Source organism: Cebidichthys violaceus, unplaced genomic scaffold, assembly GCF_023349555.1.
Source record: "Cebidichthys violaceus isolate CVI_PGR_0920_01 unplaced genomic scaffold, fCebVio1.0.p SCAF_13, whole genome shotgun sequence".
In the NCBI taxonomy this organism is placed as follows: domain Eukaryota; kingdom Metazoa; phylum Chordata; class Actinopteri; order Perciformes; family Stichaeidae; genus Cebidichthys; species Cebidichthys violaceus.
Window position 1 is genome coordinate 6935496 of NW_027176296.1, and position 22615 is coordinate 6958110.

The 22615-nt window shown below is 38.1% G+C and overlaps 1 protein-coding gene across 1 annotated transcript; it reads right to left on the reverse strand.

Annotated features, from left to right (window-relative positions):
• Window positions 1-3433: 3433 nt before the first annotated feature.
• Window positions 3434-22268, reverse strand: si:ch73-61d6.3 (occludin). Its single transcript, XM_068707561.1, has 9 exons — window positions 22050-22268; window positions 15035-15641; window positions 13952-14143; window positions 13204-13371; window positions 7951-8114; window positions 6486-6701; window positions 5668-5839; window positions 5129-5170; window positions 3434-4802 (listed from the first exon to the last, which is right to left on the reverse strand). The coding sequence occupies exons 2-9, from the start codon at window positions 15620-15622 to the stop codon at window positions 4704-4706; spliced, it is 1641 nt and encodes a 546-aa protein (XP_068563662.1). The 5' UTR covers window positions 15623-15641; window positions 22050-22268; the 3' UTR covers window positions 3434-4703.
• Window positions 22269-22615: the final 347 nt, after the last annotated feature.

The following is a 22615-nucleotide window of genomic DNA, read 5'->3' on the forward strand; positions in this document are numbered from 1 at the left end:
AACTGATATATATATATATATATATGTATATATACGTATATATATATATATATATATATATATATATATATATATATATATACATATATATATATATATATATATATATACGTATATATATATATATATATATATATATATATATATATACATATATATATATATATATACGTATATATATATATATATATATATATATATATATATATATATATATATATATATATGTATATATATATATATATATATATATATACATATATATATATATACATATATATATATATATATGTATGTATGTATGTATGTTTGTAGCACTTGTCAGTTTTGCTCTGACCTCCATCTGATCTCTCTCTGTCTGATACTGGAGAAAAACACAGGGCTTTAATTAAACATCAGACTCTTATATGAGGCCATGTGCCTGTACTACCTCCTCCCATTTCATCCCTAATGTGACTCAGTTTGAACCCAGGCTCTATGTGTTTTCCCTCTGCTTTGTTTTAAATGATGCCACAGCAGTGGCACTTTTACAGGTAGAGCTTTATATCTGGGACATGTTGTTAGTTGTGTCACTTTTTATTTGTGGAATGAAATCTCAAACTTTGTTACCAAATGTATTTGTGTGAAGACTGAAAAGTATCACCTTGTACAGCATTAAAACAAAGAAGAGGTATGGGCATTGTATTGCATATTATACTATATGACGTACTTACAAGACATTCTTATGTTATGTACCTAAAGGAAGTATGATTGCACTTACTCATCTGTACAGTAAATATGAAGCTACAGCTAGCAGCCGGTTAGCTTAGCTTAGCATAAAGACTGGGAACAGGGGGAAACAGCTAGCCTGGCTTTTTTCAAAAGTAACAAAATCGATCCGCCAACACCTGTAATGCTCTCCAATTAACACACTGTATTCTTTGTTTAATCCGTACAAAACCTGAGGTGGAAAAACAACATGTTTTACGGGGTTATGTGCTGGACTATTGCTTGGTCCGGGACCAGTAACTTTCTGGAGTCTCCATTGGTTGCAACAGCTAGGCAAATATCCCCGTAAAACAGCAAGTTGTCCTTTTTACACATTGTTTTTTGTATTGATTCCACTAATTAAATATAATTAGCCGTTTCCTGTCTTAATGCTAAGCTAAATTAGCCAGCTACTGGTTCTAGCTTCATATTTACTGTACTCTCTGCAAGAAAGTAAATAACTGTACTTCACAAAATGTTAGAGCTTTTCCTTTAATATAGTATATTATACAATAATGTTCTTGCAACAGGAAGTGGTGAATGTACTCAAACACACCTGGCTCCTCAGACAGTCACATCCCTCTCAAACATTATTACCTCATGTTTTATACGTCAAAGACAGATATTGTACATTGATGTGCTAAAGATAAATATAAAGGGATCAAGGTGTCTTTATCACAGAAACCTTAAACACTAATATTCCCCTGTAGACCTGTCTGTCCAATATATTTGAATATATTTTGAACACATCTTGACATATAATTTACAGAAAGCTACACTTAGTCAAGTGACCCCTTGATTTTCTGGTTAATCTCTGCAAACTGGAGACTTGTGTCCTTTACTTTTATTAAAGTAGATGTTGTTCATTTTCATTTTCTTTCAGATTCATGGTCCCCTTTTAAAAACAGTGTGTTAAAGCACAGACTAAAGTGGACAGAGGTCACCTTCAGATCATTATTATGCTTGTGCAAGGTACTCCAAGTGTTGTAAGTGTTATAAAGTTTATGGTGTTTGTTGGTACTGAGATAAAAGGGTACTACGCAGTCACATTCATGAGTGTTATTGCCATGAAGTGCAGCTCAATGTGACAAATGTTTTTCTTGCCAAATTAACTGACTGAAAGAAAAGACAATGTGGGGAAAAATGTGTTTTTGGTAAAACTTTTTTGTATTCCCCATAAAAAAGACAACAATGATGCTGATACTGTTTTTGGATCACTTTGTGTTATTTGTTGGAATATAAGCGATAGTGATTTGACTGTGTAACCTTACTTTATAAAGGAGCATGTTTCTTTGACCATGCTAAACCTAAAAAAAATGCAAAAGAAGTTCATACGACTGGATATTTTTCCATTACAAGAAATAAAAAAAAATGTACATACTCTCTGTGGATGACTTACGTCTCTGAGACATTAAGGCACTGCACACATCTGTAAAAATCAGAAACACTCCAGAAAGTTCCTGTTTGGAGCTGAAATAATTAATTACAAAATTACTTATTTAATTCGTCGAATCAAGTAAAATTGCTGAATATTTGATCCAGCTTCAAAATGTCAGAACATAATGCTTTTCTGTGCTTTTTATCGTTATTAATTGAATATGTTTTGGACTGTTGGTCAAACAAAGCTACAAATGACATTTTAAGATGACACCTTTACCTCTTAGAACTTGTGATGAGTCTTTTTCACGATTGGTGACAATTTATAGATTAAATCATTAATCAATTAATGACAAACAAATGACAGGTTATTTGATCATGAAAATGCGTGTGAATTGCAGCTCTATTGATATTGGACATACACATTTGCATTAAAATGTCAAGTTGATTTAATTTATACAGCTCAATATCACAAATTTGCCTCAAAGTACTTTAAAATCAGTACAGTATACAACACCCTCTGTCCTAAGACACTCACTTTGGAAAAAGAAAAGCTCTCCAAAAAATCTTTTAACTGGGAAATAAATTAAGAAACGTCAGGAAGAGGAACAGAGGAAGGATCCCACTCCCAGGACAGAGGGACATTTAATAGATGTCATGTGTACAGAATGATAAAATTATAGATTATAAATATAAATGAAGAAACTGAGTCCAGGAGGCTGTCGAGAAACTTCAGGTGTTACGAGCAGACACACAAACCTTTCCACCACTGAAATCTGGAAAGAGTACAGATTACACGAACATACAAGAAGCAAAACTGAAGGTTAATTAGAAGTGTTTCGTAGCATTTCGTTAGTTATTCAAGTAAAAATTCAAATAAAACTGTTGTTCTTTTTGTGTACTAACTGCAAAAAACAATATATGATGACAATTAAACAACACAATTGTGAAACTGCACAGCTCTAGTATAGTAAATTGGTTTTAAAGTAGTTTACCAAAAGAGGGCAGCAACAGCTTACCATGAGCTGACAGTGATTGGATCGTGGTTCCCTGAAGTCATCCTGCTCTCCCTGCTGGAGGCTCACTGCAGATGCACAAAGCTGCATCTATCAGCAGGGTCAGCAAAACATGGAAGATGTGAAAAAAACAGAGACAGGTTTATCTAATTATAAGAGAATTACAAATGTTTATTATTATTGAACTCAGTACTTTTTAGACATCATACCTTATGGAAGTATACAGTTACAAAAAATGGTCTTATAATAGCATCGAAGAAAATAAATTCGTACAAAAATAAATGGCTCACAAATGGTTTGTAAAATGACAACATTGTTCTTCTTTTAATACAAAAGCATGAGAAATCAAAAGTGTGTCTGAATAATTAAAACATTATAACATCCACTAGATCCTAACACTTTGCACAAGAAATGGATTAATACAAAAATTACCACATGGAATTAGCAGATGATCGTTTTTCATTGGCAAAGAATCAAATGAAAAGATGAGCGTAGCTTATAGACAGTGAAAGAAACAGTGTTTTCCAGTTTGTTGAGGAGCTTGCATGATAAAAAATATAGTATAAAGTAGTCAGGATTTTTTTTGCTCATTTGCATAGCTTAAGCACATTTTAAATGATCAAAAATCAACCACAATGAGTCTTTAGTAGGTACAGAAAACAGAACTAAGATATCTGCTGAATCTAATAGACATATACTGTAAATTTTGTTCTTGGTACGTATATGCACAGTATTCATTAAAAGCATTTATAAAACAACGATGTCTCACATATCTCACTGGCGACTTTGTCCCCTTTTTGGTCTCACTGCATCAATGACAATCAATATAAAAATATTGGTTTAAAAAAAAAAAAAAGCCAGTAAAAACACGTGGTCCCAGCAGAAAGCAGTTTCAACTTTACTGACGTTAAAATTAGTTACAAACACTAACGCAGAAGATGAGAAAAAGCACAACTAAAGTTCATATGTGACAAAGATTCGCTCGCAAAACAATCCTAGCAACCCGTCTCACCCATTACTAGTTCTCTACAATACTGTTCCACCTATCTGTGGAGATAAAACAAAGAAAAGTTGGAGAGCAAACAGAGCCACAGAAACTTAGCGCAGTGTTATCACAGGTGACTGAAGGTCAGGTACATTTTTAATGACATTTCTCAAAACCACACCCTCTGATCCTCACAAGTGACTGAACACTGCGAACAATGATGCTTAATTGTTAGAGAAAAGGCAGTGTTTGCTGTGGAAGTGGCTACAGCTGAGCGCCCTGCTTCCATTTTCTTATAAAAAGAAGTAGTTATTTATTCATAACTGATGTTCCCTATGTGTGTGTGTGTGTGTGTGTGTATGTGTGTGTGTGTGTGTGTGTGTGTGTGTGTGTGTGTGTGTGTGTGTGTGTGTGTGTGTGTGTGTTTGTGGGGTGTTATCCAGAGTGTGTTGATTCTGTACAGGTAACTTTGGTCTTGGTATGTCACAGTCTTTGTAGTATTTTGGAGTGTATCTTGTGTGTCTGTGAGTGTTTGCTGTGAGGACCACAGAGCTGAGTGTCAGCACTCAGTGGGTTCATCAATGGTTCTTGTCGTAGTCCTTCACCATGCGTTTGAGGTGGAACAGCTTGTGTCTCAGCATGCGGCACTCTTTCTTCTTAGACCTGTAGTCGGATGTCTACAGAGTAGAGAGAACACTAGATGAGTTGTTGAATAATACAAAACAGCGCAAAAATGCACGAGTTATTTAATAATTCTAGACAGTGAGAATGTTAGCTCTTCTGCTCTAAATAAAAAGTAATAAAAGCTTCATGATAGACTGTCAAGGAAAATGTTTAGAGAAGAAGTTTTATGTGCAAAAGAATACGATGAAATCTAAATGAGGTGACATTTTGTAGCTGGATGTTAATAACTTAATGCTTCCACAAATAACTGCAATATATTTTGAATAAAGTCTTTATGGAGTTTAGTTTATATAAAGTATCATCAGAGATGTCTGCTCACCTGCTTCAGATCCTTCAACTGATTATATTCCTCTGCTACAGCCTGTGGAAAAATGACGAAAAAACATTTGTTGATCCTGTGTCTCTCACATACAACATACAACTTTTCCTGTTTTCCATCTGTTTAGTGCATTCAGGACCTTGATGATCAGGGATTTTAGTCTTCGTGTGTCTATCTAAGTCTTTGCAATGTATACTTGCATCTCTTCAATGCCGTACATAAAACTCATAAAACATTACAAATGAAGTTATGAAAAAGAAGGACGCAGCATAGACCCACATCTGATACTAGGAGTGTGGAACAGATTTCAGCAAATTACAGCTGCAAATGGTAAAAATATTTTGAATGAATTGTAAGGAAAGAGAAGCTTGTTTTGGCAGAAACAAGAATAACATTTCTTAATTCATGAGGCTTATTTTATCACTATTCAAGTTACTGTGAAAAGGTGATGATATTGCGTATTGCATTCCTGATTTGTAATTTAGGCTCATACATTCCTTTCTCCTGAGTTTAGGAGGTGAGCACTGCATATATCTGACCTGGTATTTGGCAGAGGTGTCATCCAGTGTGTCCAGCTGTCGGCTGAGTTTGTTCAACTGGTCATTAATGTCGTCCATCTCAGTACACAGGCGCTTGTATTCCCTAAGGTCGACATCAAACTCTCTCTTATAGTCTTGACGCTGAGCATCAGATGTTATATCTGGGTACGTACTGGAGGAGGAAGAGGAGGAGGAGAGAATTCAGCATCAGAGAAAAACCTCATCAGAAAGACTTAAAAACACTTTCTGCACAAGAACATCCCACCTTACAACCTTTACTGAGGTTATGAAGTTTACTACTGAACCACAGGACCACAGTGCACTGGTCAATGAGTAATAGTGTAGGTACTGGTTTCAATAATGCTGTGTTAGTGTGGGTGGATCGAACAACAGCCAAATAAAACTGCTTTCTCATAAACTCCAATGACGACCATGTTTTGTACCTTTGGCCCAATTCTCATTATTCCTGAGTACAGCCCATGTGAACTTGAATGCCTCAGAGGATTAACTACCCTCCTGGACAGAGAGAAGCGCGTACAGCCTGAAGCCTTTTCCAAGCTTTCCTGTTTAAGCATCTGTTTATTTACTATTCTGTACTTGTATCCAAAAGATGCTCCAGCTGCATGTTCCTGTAAATCATGTCACTCTAACGTGAGCTTGATTTTCTGAGCTTACAGTTGTTCATTTGAATCAAAGAATTTGGGTCTGGTCCTAAGGGAGAGACTGCAATCAACATTCTTTGTTCCAAGATAATAACATTTCCATTTTTAATCCAGACAAAGTATGAGCTGCAGGGAGATACAATAGTACATTCTTACTTGTCCCACTCTTCTCCGTCAAGTTCATTGCCCGTTTCTCCTCCTGTGGTGTACTCTGTCTCATACTGAGACTCGTCCAGCTCGGGGTTACGTCTGCGTCTCTTGCCCCTGTTGGCAGAGGGTTTGCGACCGCCGCCAGTCTCCTCTGACGGGCTGGAGCTGGTTCTTCCACCATGGGAGAAGGCTTCTGACGGTCTGCTGGTCCTCTCTGAGTACCTGCAGGACAGGAACATAAAAATTAAAACATTCTGTAATGAATGCCTTCCCACTGGAACCACTAATGAAAAAGTATTTTTCATGGAAATAGCATTACACTAAGACAATTTTGTTAAAGAGATATTATTAAAAAATAAAACCTTAAAGAGGTTACTGAAATCACCCCATTCCCAGTGGAAATTGTGCTCTTAACCACATAGAACAAATAAAGCAAACATGACCCAAATAACACCAGGAACTTAAATAAAGGTCTAATGTGAGACAGTGTCTAAAGAAAACAAATATTAACTTATATGGCCCAGACAGATAACATATGGAGGAAGGTAAACACTTTGACCCACTGATGATTATTGTTTCTTACACCCTACACTTTGACTTCCATGTGAAGGGCCCTCAGTGACAGGTACAGCGTTTTAATAACGGGAAGGAGGAAACATGCTCAATTTTGTTCGGAGGGATTTGCAGAGGAATCCAAATCCAGCAGTGCAGATATTACAACTTCTTTGAAAAAAAGGCTGTCAACAATAGAGCACTCCAACATTCTTCTGCTTATGAAAACGCCAGCTATGTTTACTTTGTGAGAGAGGAAATCATCAAAACAATAATATTCTGTACTTTGAACCAAATCTAAATCCTGCTTTGTAAAATTGTATTATTGCAATTCTCCTTAATCAGGTCGTTCAGAGCATATTTCTGATACGAGCTTGACATGTTTTTTTCAAAGGTCCTGAGATGTTAAGTAAGCGTGAAGAGAAATGCACTTTTAGTCAAACACACTGCAGTCTTGAGAATACTAAGGCAAACAAAAACAAGGTGCATGAGAAATAATTTCTAGCATTAAAGAAAAGCAAATACATTCGTTCACCAACATCCTGCCTTTTCCCTTCCTAAGAGATTTCAATGAACATGAGAAAAAAAACAAGGGAAAGTTAATCCAACAAGGGCTCAAAGGTCACACACAGGGCTCAACAGAGGCAATATGTTTTCATGGGCTTTAAACCAAAGCAGTGATTAGATATTGCTTGTGTAGTCACATGTTTGGAGTTTCATTGTTTGTGTGGAATCTATCCATCTATCTATCTACATGTTATATACCAAATATATCTGTCTTCCTGTAAAACATACAAATATTTTTGACGACTCATCTTGAAGTCTGGGGCTCAAATTAGTTAAAACATGCTTCATCTGATTTGTATGTATAATTCTATAATCTGAGCGGACAAGGAGGATGTGAATACAGGTCACCCACTCTTTGTTGTCGTAGGTGTCCTCATTGTAGGAGCTGCTGTCCACCTTGGGCGGGGGGAAGGAGATGACGCTGTTCGCTGAGGCGTTGAGCAGCCCGGCTCCCTTCTCTGACACCAGCAGGGTTGGGGCGTCTTGAAGACTGCGGCTTTCCTCCACATTGTTCACCTATAGCAGGCAGGAAATAGAAGGAACAGACTCAGCAAACACAAACAAACAACTACAGCGCTCACAATGAACAGGCTCATTTTCTGACTGGCATCCTGTTAAAGAAACCGTTATTTTTCTCCTTGAAAGAACAGTCAGGCGTGTAATTGGACAGCACAGGCCAACTCCTCCAATGAGGGTTATCTGTTTGGTTCACCGCGCTTGAAAAGGTCAAGACAACAAAAACAAAGGCTGACTAAACCATTGATGGTCTCTTGTTTACAGCATTTCATTAACTTTGTTTCTAAAAGCCCTATAACCTAAAAAGAGTGGTCATAAGTGAGGATATAATATACACACAGAAAATATCTGACAATAATTTCAGCTTTACTTTTACTTTATATTGTCTTATGTCTTCATGAACACCTGGAACGGATGTGTTCACCCTTTCTGTCTTCGAACAAAAGGTCTGTCATGTAAATAAATTCCTCTTAATCTGTATTTTCAAGTCCTTCCTGTGAGTTCAGACAGCCTGCATGAGGGAATTCCTCACAATGAAGGCCTCAGGGGTGGTTACTGTTTCCCCCACTGGTTCCAGTAAACGTATCAATCATTAGACATCTTTTACATAACCGCTACACAAAGCATTTAAGTCTAAACTGTAAACGAGTCTTACTGTTTCTCTGCTACATGAAGGACTAACTGGCTTTAGCAGAGACCCTTTGGTTGTTTTTCAAATGTAATAACACAAAGAGGATGTGAGGCGGGTTTTAAATTAAGCAGGCACATGACTTTGTACACTAAATAGCACTGAAAATGGTTGGGGCTGGAAAAACATTGAAACTGTGCAGAGCAGCGTGAGGCACCTGCACCTGTACAAGAAGGCATTAATGTTTGCTGTACTTCTCTATAATGTATTTCAGAACCAGTCCTGCTTAGAGGTGAGAATGTACTATTCCCCAACTTTACATAACCCTAAAAAAAACATTAACCCTCCTGCTTACTTGGGTGGTATATTACTGAGCAATCTCTTAAATTCCTCACAGTGCAGGAGCATCAGCCTAGCCCCCAAGAAACAATAATCATGGTGGGTGGAGTGCTTGGGTGGGGGAGACTTGCCCTTCTTGCCGCTGCAGGAGAATCCTATTTGAAGACTTCACTACATGTAAGAATCCCAACAATGCACTCTCAATGTGCAGCACAGCGTCTGCTGGGCTGTGAGCACAGTGTGTACGCAAAGTAAGAATGTCTGAGAGTCCTGGACCTGGTGAAGAAAAGCATGAAGTCAAAGATGGAGAGAGACAGAGTGAGGCAGCGAGATGAAGCTGTGGATGTTGATGAGAGAAGGAGAAAAGCAAAGCACAGCGACATGCAAAGTGAGGGAATAGTGTATGTGTGATAAAAGAAGAGTCATGATGGAAAAGGGTAGAAATGTCTACTTGGATATTAAAAAAACACTCTTAATTGCAGTGATGTGCTTTACCAAAGATGATGCACTTGTGCTTTGCAAATCTATTGTGAATGTATTCACAGCAAGTTTTATTGAGTAGCAGTGATTGACATATTTAAAAGAGAAAATACAATGAATGAGCCACCATCGACTTTGGACTGCATCATCTGGAAGGACAACTTTAGCTGGCAAATTACGTCAGCTGTAGATAAGCAGGTAAATATCTGAAGTTTAGCTAAAAGTTGTCTTTTCACTAAAATGTCGGGAATTAATTTTGAAAAAAAAAATCATCAGGTCTTCAAACCTGAAATCCTCATTTGATGGACAACTGGTCAAACTAATCGCATTTAGATATTTCTCTACACTCTACAGTACTCTTCCTTGAAGAGACCTATCTATGTCAATAACACAAAGCCTTTTTTCAAGTGGCAAACAATAAACCCAATCTGTCAGACCAGGGATTCCACTTTGAAAGAAATATTTCAAAAATCTTTGTTATTCAGGGTGCAGCAACATTTTGTTTCCTAATACAATATTATTCTAACTTGTTTAAAGGTACAATGTGTGGAAGATATGGCCAGAATTTTAAAATAATTACCTAACGTTATCAACAGAATATGAAGAAGTAACAGTTTTGACATGATGTCAAAGATGTCTATGTATTGCGTCACAGAGATATCTATTGAAATGAGCATGCTAACCACTAGCCCCGGCTGGTCCTGTTTTGTCATACTACTTGTACCTTGAAAGGCGATAGTGAGATGCTGTAGTGTTCAGTCTGCCCTCAGTCCAACATGAGAGGACGAAAAAGTAGAGCTGCACCAAGAACTTGTCAATCACATTGAAGCTACAGGGTCGGTGTACATTTGTTTATTGGATTAAATCCAAAGTGTGAGAAAAGAGAAAACAACTCGTATTTTCGTTTAGCCCTTTCAGAAGGTAGTCCCCTGCTGGTGGGACAAAAATACGAGTTGTTTCCCCGTTTCTGCCACTTTGGATTTAATCCATTAAACAAACTATCAAAACGTACACTGACCGTACAGCCAGCATTTAGTGGCACAGTCAATACAAAGATGGCTAACCTAAACTGTAGGCCGACGCCACACGTGATATAAAGATAGCAGTGATATTTTGACGGGCTCTCAGAGTCTGATAGAATTTTCTTGCTCAGCTGTAAATTATCAGTTGGCCCGTAACTTTATTTTTTAAACTGATGACTGTAAATTTAGGTTGTATGGAACTAGTAAAAGAGGTGAAATACATGCCCCCTATTTGTTTGGAGCATGTGGCCAGGTATTACACATTGCACCTTTAATGTCTACATGGTATAATGTTTTAACAACGTTATACTTTTGCTTCAAACAACATTCACTCTCTATTTTGGATGTTTAAACGGCGTCTATGAAACCAGCCTAGGATGCTTTCCCTGTCAGCTGTGCAGCTCTTCAATGTTTCCAGCACACAGCCCTGCAGAGACCCACTCTGATGACCTCATGCAGCAGACACAATGCAGCAGCTGAATGAGGCCAGTGTGTGAGGTCATCAGAGCATGCCAGGCCTCCCTGAGCTCAGCAACAGAGATGGGTACAATCTCAAACCAACCACAGCCTTAGACTGTCACTGGCCTTGTGTTTAAAGGAGTCAAACAAGGCGGATGACTCATTTTGTGGCACAGATACAGACTGCAGGTAGCACAGCTTTATAGAAAATAAATAACTGCAGTGTGGAACATTGGAAATATGAGGGAAATGAGTTCAGTTCTACCACACTAACATACCCTGTTTATTGAGGTTTTTCCAAAGATAAAATACGTAACTATAGATAATAAAGTCATCAGACCTTCAATAACAATCACATCTTCCAAGATTCATCTTCCTTGGAAACCCTTTTCCCTTTTCACTACCCTTTATAGTAAACTAAATATCTCTTACTCTTTTTTAAAGCAATTTTAACATGAAACTTTTAAATGCAGCAGCAGTGCACACTCCATTACTGTACCCACCATTAAGTCCGATGACATCAGTGAGCATGGCTCCATTGTCAGACACTAGTGCTAGTCATAGTATTCACTCTAGGCTTGACTCATCTACTCTGCTCTGTCTGTACACCTCCATGTGCATGTATCCATGTTCGAGGCAAAGACGACCACTCTTAAAAACAAACAGCTCTATATGATCCAACAAAACACCATGTCTGTTTAGTGCAAGAGATAAAGTGTGACCGGCAGCATTTTCTATGTAGTTCATTGACTGATTTGATCAAATATTAGAGCCTAGCTGGAACTTCTAAGCCCTTGGAGTGTACCTGTCAACTAAAATAAAACAATTAGCACACCATTTAAATAAGGTTTGGATGCTAGACATATCACTGTCAGTTAGCATGGGCAAATAGATGGCTGGATGGGGGGTTTTCTAGCAATATTTTGTTTTGTTTATTTATTTTTTCTTTCAGGAATTTAGCTTTTTTTTTAATTTATTTGTGTTCATTTCACTTGCGATTGGCATTCACGTACAATATGCCATGTGTCTGCATGTATTGATTTGTGTTCCTGACACTCCCCTGCACAATGTTAAAGCAAACATTGGATGTGGACACCATGTGTTGGGGAGGATGCTGACTATGGTTTTTAGAAACAGAGCGGAAATATTCTACAGACCTAGTTTTAAGATACAGAACAATACAAAAAACTGAGTGTACAGAGCTTTTGATGTTAACGTGTTGTCATTCACTGTATAAAACAGGCATCATTTGAAAAGTGGCAGGTCTAGTCAATAATTAACCCATATCTCAGGTCTCATGTGACTAGTGTGATGTTGACATTTAAAAACGGGAAGGCCGTCTCTCCAGAAACTGCCTGCTTGCTTATTATCTTCTCAGGTGGTTAATGATTATTCAGAGTGAAACCAGGTAGTAGACCATGAGCAAACAGTCATTGACCCTGAACAAAGTGAGTCAGTCAGAGGAGACACTGTTACGGTAGTGTGACCATTTCCCTGCTGGATCCAGTAAACTCATAAAGATCTGTATATGACGTTCCATTTGGACTCTTAAACTCAAACAATGAAAACATATGAGAGATTTTGAACTGGTGAACAACATCTGGACATATTGTGTCACATAGCATAACAAGTGACAAACCAACTTTGGTAATGTGCAAAGTCGCAGCTTTATTTTACTGCATCACCACTATCCCCTAACCTATCTTTATAACTGATGACTACCTAAGCAGTAGGAATACCTCACTGGACCTACTTTACATCAGTGTAAGAACAACGTCAGCGTAGGTACAGAATCAGTATTTCCTACAGGATTAGATTCTATTTGTGGTGGTAGCTGACCGGCAATTTAGAACAATCCAAATGGAAAACAAGGAATTTGGGAAAAATATAAGATGGAACCTGAAAAAAATAAAGCCCGATTTGGGCTGGTGTGACCCCAACACAAGATGTTCTCTAGTTTCATCCTCTAATCAAATCCATCTGTGAACATTGTATTCCATCAACTTTCCTTAGGCTGGAGTTAAACCCTCTGTGACCCTGTTCATTTGACTGCAAGCTGTGCATGCCCAAACTCAGGGTCAGTTAGGGTCGGAAATGTGATTTTTCTTTGTAAATCCCATGTAAATCTTATTAACCTGTGGCTACCATCCTTTTGTCTTACCCATTCCTCTACGTCTCTGCCCTCTGAGGCCTTCCCACCAACAAGAGGCTCTTCCCAGTAGATATTTGGTTTCCCGTAGCGCCAGATCTTCCCTCTTGTTTTGTGAGCAAAGAAAGCCGCAACACCGAAGGCAATGACAACCAGGAATCCACACACCATGGCAACTCCCTAGAAAAGCAAGAATATGACAATAAAATCTGGAATGTTCTCAAGGAGATAAGTTGTAAGATAAAGCTGCTAATTATGCTGATAATATGTGAATATGCTGAGTCCAGATTTATCTCACATTTTTAACAAATTTTCACAAAAAACGTTGGTGAGTGATGCACGAATAAACACAAAGCATTTCCATCACATTCTTTTTATGAACACAAACCTAATCATCAACAACAAAAAATCTGATAATTAAATAATAATCTAATAATAAACAACGCCAAACATTTACTGGTTACGCTCGAAAAATGTGAGGATTTGCTGCTTGTCTTTGTTTCACATCACTGAATTGAATTGAATATATTGAATATATTTGTGTTTTGGGCTGTAGTTCTGACAAAATAGTTAGTTAAAAATATACGTTGTGGCCGTCACCGCTCATCCAATTCAACCTTCCAAATAAGCTACTACAGTTACTACTACTACAATTTAAAATTATGTTATAAATAGAATAATACATCCACTTGAATTGATCCTCAAGAGAGTTATATCAAATACTGACTCAACCGTTGGTATCTACTTAATATCAACACACCTCCTGTGGGTCAACAAAGCAGTAATGGTAGAGATACTGGTTGTAAATGGGGAAGCCTCCCACTCCTCCCATCTGTGAGTAGCTGGTCTGGTAGAGGTTCTGGCACATCATTAACATGGGATTGTACATCATACTGGAGGAGCCCTGGGCCATGGGGTTCACCCCAACGATGTAGACGATGCTGATGATGCCCTGGAACAAACAATGATCGAAAAAAATGAGCACAGATAAACTGTAACACCTTTACAGGTTTAAGAAAACAAACAACTATTTAAGAAAGTAGAAAACAAGGCCCTGATATGTAAAATAAACATCAAAAGGTTGATGATTTAATGAAGAGAAAGTCCTTGTATACATTTTCCTAAACTGAAGTCTTTCTTTCTATATTGAACATCTCGGCTATATTCTGTTCAGGTTGAAATAAAATCAACAGATTGGATCCCAGAAAGACTGGTGCCGTTTAATTTTTGAATCTACAGTTCATACTATTAATATGTTAGTACTATTATAAAAGTGTGATCTTGAACGTACATGTGTATGAACATCTGCTTTAACCAACTCAGTATGTAGACCACAGAGAGTTAAACTGTATACACAGTTAGTCTTGTTTCAGATTATACACTGGTGTTCAGGGTGTTTCAAAAACATGCACATTTAAATACTGTTCATGACAGAGATATGTGTTTTCACTGTTAGTTGGGATGTGAGAAGGAAACCTCCAAATATTAGACATGAATGTGGGATACTGCAGCAGGAAATTGCTGATGTAATTCACATATATTTTTAAACACCTACAGTGTAGAACCATTATGAGGCGGTACGATTGAAAATTAATTTCAGTTTTAGCATGAGTATATCACCCTGCATCTTAGTGTATTGTATTACATTTTTGTAATAATTTTACAATTGAGTCTTCAGTCTGATTTTAAGTTATCTATGTTCTACTTAGATTGTGATTTCTGCAATATTTCTTGTTCCCTCTACAGATAAATCTTATGCTTCAAATGAATCACCCATCACCAGTGTCATGTTTTATGTTTCCTCCACATAGAGTGATTGGAGACTATAAAATGTGAGTCTTACCTGCAGGATGGCCATAATGATGCTGGCTACCATGAGGGCCAGAAAGAACTTCCTACAGCGGACCATGTTGGATTTAGAGAAGCTGGTAATGAAGAAGGCCAGTGCCCCTATGAAGTTGATGGCTGCCATGGCAATCATGGCGGTTTTGGCTGAGTACGGTGAGATGTAGGATGTGCCATAGCTGTTGCCGTAGCCTCCTCCGTAGCCTCCTCCGTAGCCTCCTCCATAACCACCGTATCCTGAGCCGTAGCTGCCGCCACTGTATCCACTGCCATAGCCCATTCCCATTCCCATGCCCATTCCATACTGCATGTCCCACATGAGAGTGGAGGCCACGCAGGCAAATATCGCCACGCACAACACGATCACCGTAGCCATCATGGCCTTGATGATCCCCGGAGGTGACAGCCATTTGTAGAAGTGCTGCGGTTTGTCCTCAATGTAGTACGATCCCGGGGGAGGTGGGTATGCATTGTAATCGCTCTGAGGGGCATTGAAGCTGCCTGGAGGGCCAAAGCCATTGTTGGATGGTGAGCTGAAGGGAGGACTGTAGACAGGTGGACTCTCGTAGTGCTGCTTGTCAAACATCGCTCAAAGATGTCCCGGACTGTAAAAACAAAACCGAACAAAACAGAAAGAGTTTATGGAAAGTGGAGAGAGCAAAGTGTACTGCACAAAGCTGGTAAGATTTGTCCATCTCTGTTTTTCAGCTGCACTGATATGAGTAATGCTACGTGGAGATATGGAAAGTTAGGCGTGACTGTCTTTGACAATGAGATTTAGTAACAGAACAGTGTAAATGTTTTACCATTTCCAGGGAGTGTGATTTATGAGGGCACAAGTTAGGCTTGTTTGTGCAACTTTATATTTCTGTCAGGTTCAGTAAATTAGGTTTTACAGAGAGCAGAAAGTTCAACACTTATCATAATATAAACTAGATTAGAACTGCTTTCCTACATTGACCTTAAGCTTTGAGGTTTCTGAACCAGCGAAGTCTGAATCAGTGTGGAGATGTCGGTACCAGGACAGGGAGCGCAGCCAAACAACAATACTTTCCTTTTTGCCTCTTCACTGACTGTAGGAGTCTCTCTCCGGCCTCCACAATGTCCAGCCAGTCTTTGAACATTTCAACTCCCGCTAATCCCCAAGCACATTTTTCTTGTTTTCTTTCTCGTTACAAATCTTACAGAGAGATATCCAAGGCCACAGTGTATACGACTTAACAATCGTCTACATTGAGCCCTACAGGGAGGGGGCTGCCCACATGTTTCAGTTAAAAGGCATGTAAAAAGCTGAGAAAGTTACTGCAGAAAAAAAAAATGGAACATTAATACTGCTTTTACTTTATTTGCCAACTCTAATCTCCACCTGATATGACCACAATGCTGAGTCCTTGTAACAGACAGTAACATGTCATCTATCAATAAGATTACTACACAACAATAAGGGACATACGTCATTAATCCAAAAGGTGCAGCTAATTGTTACTTTTGTTGATTTATCTTTTTTAGAGAATTAACTGATTAATTGTATAGTCTATAAAAATGTCACAAAGTAGTGAAAATGCCCAGTACATGTTCCCAAAGCCAGAGGTCAGTTGTTAAAATGACTTGATTTATCAGATCAACATTCCAAAACACAATGTTTTCAAAATATATAACAGAAAAAAGCAGAAAATGTATTAACTATTTTGATATATTGATAAATCCTTGAGTCATTTTTCAAGTAAAAAGGTTTTGTCATGAATGAAAGTGAACTCAACTGAAAGTTTTTTACTTTAGGACTGTTAGCTGAACAAACCATGTGATTTGAATATGTCACATAGAGCTCAGTGAAATTGGGTTGGCCGTTTTTTTAAACACTTACTTACATTTTATTGACCAAACGATCAATCAATTTATTGAGAAAATAATCAAGAGCTTAATTGCTGATGAAAATAACGGATATTTGAATAATCGTTTCAGGGATGTTTGCAAAGTGCTTTCCGAACGCTTCCAGCGGCACAACAGCAATAGTTTTAACAATGACAAATAACTCTCTTTCAACTATATTTTGTTCCTGTTCAGGCACCTTGATGAGAATGTGAGGGAGTAAAGATGCGAGCTGCATCTTCGAAGGTCACGAGCGTCACACTATCAGACACTAGGAGAATCCTGCACGATGTGATATGAACGATCCAAACGTTTCCTCCTCACAATTCCACGGCAGCTCACATCTGTGAGACTGTCTACATAACCCAGACAGAGAGATAGTCCCTGGCACTGCCCACAGTCTCCAGTCTCCAGTAATAACTCTCCTTTCTTTATGGGACACTGGCACAAACGGCAGAAGAAGTCTCGCCTCAGAGCCTCCATCCAAGACACCTTCCCATTATTCCCTTCCTCATTCCTCCATATCCTTCATCCCCCTCACAATTCCTCCTGTCCCCAGACTCTCCTCTCCCCCTTCGATCCCTCCCTCCATAACTTCTTGCCTTTGTTTTGGGAGCAGGAGGGGCAAAAGTCAAGGCTGCTCGTCACGGGAACAATGTTGCCATGGAGTCAGGGTAAAAAAAAAAAGGAAAATTGGGGCACTGTCCCGGCAGGATCAAACAAGGGCTTCTCTGTGCTGCTCCTGAGTGGAGTGAGGCCGGAGAAAGAGACAGAAAGAGAGGAGGACAGGTGGATGTGGTGCACAGCAGTGTCAGGTGTCCTTTAATGTTGATAAACAGTCCGTCTCCTAAGCCACTGGGTCTTAGGTTAATTTATACTGTCAGTGTTTGAAATTACAATGAAACTAAATTATACTGACAACGACCAAACAATTGCAAGTTCTACCACCCAAGGCCCCAGATATAAGATTAGGAAAAGTACAACATGTTGAGCACAAACTGGCTGTTTTTTTAAACTCCTCTAAACCTGCCAAACAGCCAATATGGGCTCAAAACGTTGTCTTTTTTTTCAGTGTATTAAAGTAGGAAAATTCTACAGGAAGCATTCGACAGTAGTGCGAATCTTTGTGAGGCAGAAATCACAGACAGTTTTCTTTGGACCCAGCTGGAGCTGCAATGATTAATTGTCTCAAATATAGGAATATGCCGCTTGGTCTTAGTTGTAGAAAACAGAATATCTTTGGGTTTTGGACTGTTAAACTGACAAAACCAAACATTTGGTGACTTTAACTTGGGATATTGGGCATTTTCCAATATATTTTTTTAACATATTATTGACAAATTAATTAATCACTAAGTAAAAAAATATATATAATTGGCAGATTAATCAATAATGATGATAATTCTTAGTTGCAGCTGTAGACGAGAAATATGTGATTGTGTCTTATCTGGGACATTTGCTTTGCATTAAGGGAAGTAGGCTGCAACTAATGTTTATTTTCAATGCAGATTAATTATTTTCTCGATTGATCGATTAGTTGTTTGGTCTATAAAATGTTCATCAGTATTTCCCACAGCCCAAGATGACCATCCTCAAATGTCTTGTTTTGGTTATTCAGTTAACTGTCAAATAGGAGTAAACAAACCAGAAATATTTACTTTTCTTAGAAAATTACTCAAACTGATTACTTGATTTTCAAAATAGTTGACGACTAATTTAATTATTGACAACTAATCGATGAATCTTTAAAGCTCTGAGGGGAAGCTTTTTAGTTATTTAACAGAAAATTAACAGAAAATTCCCAACACAGTGCAGTGTACTTTTACTCAGCAGTAGTATTATCAGAAGCAGTTAGTAATAGTACAGTGCTGTTTGTGTGAAACTGGCTCACAAACTTCATTTTCATGCTGGGCAGAAAGCACAGTGTTTGGACCACAGTCAGACACCCACCAGCCTGAGCTCCTCTACAACACAGAGATTCTATCATCTGCTGCTGATAATGGAATTCCAGTCAAACAGTCACATGTCTCACATCTGTCAAAAACAATCAGGCCCGAGCCCAATGTAGGCTGAGACCCACTGGCATACACACAGGAGTCAGCCACGACTTCCTGCCCAAAAACACCCCGCTGAAAAATACCTGGGTCTTAAAAAAACAAAAAAACTTGTGGAAAAACATGATATGCATTCAGTTGCAGATGTTTTAGGTACACATGTCTTTAACTAAGTAATAGATGAACAGCTAAGAGAGATGTTGATTCAACTTAATTGTCGTTTTGGAGACTGTCGTGTTGTTGAAGGGTGTGACATTATACTGAGGGGGGATTCTAATAGCTTGTCCACCCCAGTTATATTAATGAAGTTAGAGTAAATGGTGTTGAATAAACACAAAACCTGATTTTTTTGTTGTTGATGTATTTAAGTATTTTATACATACTTTTTTAATTGTAAACTGTGTTTTAGTGGTCAATGGTGTTCAATTGCCATAGTTGTTGCAGGTTGTATGCTCTTGTGTTGATTTTATGTTTTGGTAAGCACTCTGGGAAACAAAGGTGTATTCTATTCTATTCTTCATGATGGTAGGATTTATTGCAGGGCTACTGTAATGCATTAGTTTAAGCTTGGTGTACCTAATAAACTGGCACCTGAGTATAATTAATAAGTCATTAGCTAGTAACAAAACAAAAAACCCTCCATATTAGTAATTATGCAAAACAGATAAACTACAGTTAATACAGTAAAATTCATGAAGGAAGCATTTAATCTCACTGCACGGCAGAGCATGTTCTGTAGATGCTGGAGTCGGTAGCGCCCATGAATTTTGCTACATTTGTGTCTTACTTTTTTGTCTTTTCGGCTCTATTACTGTAGCACTTAAGACATACAACAGAATACACTCATGAACTCTGGTGATGGAAGCGTGGGGATAGGATTCATTCGTGGGCAGCGAATTGAGACGATCACCGCCCACGGCCGACCGTCTAGCTAGACCGAGAGTCAACTTCCCATAGAAGTAGAGGGAGAAGAGCCGGCATGGCAGCTAAGCTAACCCAGCAAGGACCCGACGCTAGTAATCCTGATACTATGCAGTTATAGGTCAACTTAATCATGAAAATGTGACATGACATGTAATAAGTATGTTGTACATGCTTGCAGTACAATTTTTTGTGCAGCTCAAAGATGCCAGGACGCTTCGCATCCCACGACTTCACAAATAAAAGTGCTGCAGGAATGAATCCTAAAGCCTGGATATGAGATAGCCTGTTTGCACTACCGGTTCCCTAGTCTCTAAGTCAATGGTTATATTGAATGGGTTTAAGCTTAAGAGGTTTTCATTTTTTGTTCTACGATATATAAAATACCCTTCTTGTGAATTTTGAGGCTCCTCTGTGTCATAAAAAAGGGAGATGCTAACAAGTGGCTAGCTGAGACTATATCAGCCTTATCAGCCTCGTTGTGTACTCATGCAAGCATGTTGTAGTTGGCTGAAGGGGTGACCCTGAATAGTCTACTATTCTACGATCTAAGGAGCCTGATTCGACTCTCAATCTCACAGTCGAATCACCGCAGGGACGAGGAATGTGTAATGAGAAAAAGGACCATTCATCATTCAAAATAACAACATGGCTATTTCAAAATCAAATAAATACGAATATGGAACAATATGGAAAATGGAATTAGGGCCGAAAGTTCTATTCACAACCACGAAAAGCAAGCAGGCTAAGAAACCGTGTCTCTCTGTCTGTTGATCTCTGTCCGTACAAACCATGTGATGCTAACTTCCCGGAGTTGGCCTACAAAAATACGTCATCCATGCACCACTTTATTTCCTTTTTAGTTTTTGATTCAGGTTAATCTGGTTCTTTGTTAGTTGAATTAGTTAGAACATTGTTTGTGATGTTGATGGGTTAGTCGAAAGTTACCCCAGAGTCAAACCACCTAATTTGCTTTACCACTGTCTCTAAAACAGATGCTGTGCGCACGCAAGTAAATGCACTAGCTTTGATATCTGATTAAGGTTCTGACTGTAACAGCAATATTTCGATATTACTGAAACGACTATTAAACATTTATTTATTTTGGGGTGCACATTCTGCTGTTTGCTGTACCTAGTTTTACCAAGTCACTGATTTGGAAACCAAAGGCCAAGAATTTCTCAAAATGGTTGCCAATGGAAATCCTTACTGTTGAGCTCTGCAATCAATGATATAAACACACACACACAAAACACACACACACACACACACACACACACACACACACACACACACACACATTTAACATCACAGAAAACATCACAATTTACAGCTTACAGGTTGTGAACCTGCGGCGATTTTAGGATCGGATTGGAATGTCACCATTCACATTACTCAAATACTGTACTTAAAGATGCTTTTCTTGAGCTACTTTAGTGGTACTTTACCGGGGTACGTTTGAGGTATTTTGATTTTATGATACTTTATATTTATGCTAAATAGATTTATATTTGGAAGCCAATATTGTACTTATTACTGTGCTACATATATTTGAAAGTATTAGTAACTTTAGTTATTAATACAAAATATAAATCCACTAATAAATTATGTATTATAACACATTAAGCTGCACAGCAGTATAAAATGTAGTGTATCATTCTAAAATGGGGCATTCTACAAAATGATTACTTTTACTTTTGGTACTTTAAGTATATTTTGGTTCTTATACAATTTGTACACTGTGGCATTGCTACATTTACTTATGCAACAGGTTTGAGTAATGTTTTTCCTTGGTGTGATTTTCTTTGTTTTGTCCCAAAAGGTTTCTTGTATTGATCGTTTTAACTGACTTCTTTATAACCAATAACCAACTTTAAAGTTAGTTCAGCTAACGTTACACCGCTAACCAGCGTTAACGTGTCGTGATTAGGTAACAACACGGTCCACCTGTTACAAATCGAACGTTAACGTGTCGTGATTAGGTAACAACATGAGGGGTCCCACCTGTTACAAATCTACCGTTACTAACGTTAATGCGCTGTTCACTTGAATACTTTAGATAACAGTTTGATAAGAAGACATACATTTAATGCAAGTGTAGTCCAATAGAATAACTCGACTTACTGTTATTGATATCATATTTAACCTTTTAACGTCATGTTTTCTTACCTGAGGATCGCTGAAGGAGTCTCTGTTTCCTGTCAAAACTCTTCTTGATCTCAAAGTTTGGAACAGTCGAGAACAAAATATGTCCGTCAGAAAATCAACCGAATGTTTACATTAATATTAAAGTAAACTTCTTAAGTTGAGACTAAATGTAAAAGTCGCCACTCCGCTTGAAGCTGCTGTCCCAGGCGGAGACAGACAACGGTTTCCTTCACAGTCACACAGCTTCTGAACAAGTGCTTTGTCTGTCTGCAGGGATGAGGCCCACAAGACCGCAACACCGCCGAGGCTCAACCGCCAGAGGTCGGACTTTTTACAGCGACCGTACGGATTCAGAAACAGGGAAACTTTTAATTACAATTAATCAATAATAAAACTATAGTAAAGAATGATTAACAAAAGTTAACATGTAATAAACATGATCCTCATCATAGTCTTCCGCCAGACAATATAGTTCTTAAACAGTAGTTTTGTAAATTCTTGCTTCAATTAGTGGTGAAATACATTTACTTAATTATTGCAAATTTGAGGTATACTTGTACCTGTAATTTTTAATCTGCAACATTTAT

Bases quoted from the DNA above. Each gene is read 5' to 3' on its own strand.
- si:ch73-61d6.3 (XM_068707561.1), bottom strand. From the start codon at position 15,622: ATGTTTGACAAGCAGCACTACGAGAGTCCACCTGTCTACAGTCCTCCC. The intron at 8,115-13,203 runs GTAAGACAAAAG...TGCCTGCTATAG, and splicing joins GCAGAGACGTAGAGGAATGG to GTGAACAATGTGGAGGAAAG. The intron at 5,840-6,485 runs GTAAGAATGTAC...TTCCTCCTCCAG, and splicing joins GACGGAGAAGAGTGGGACAA to TACGTACCCAGATATAACAT.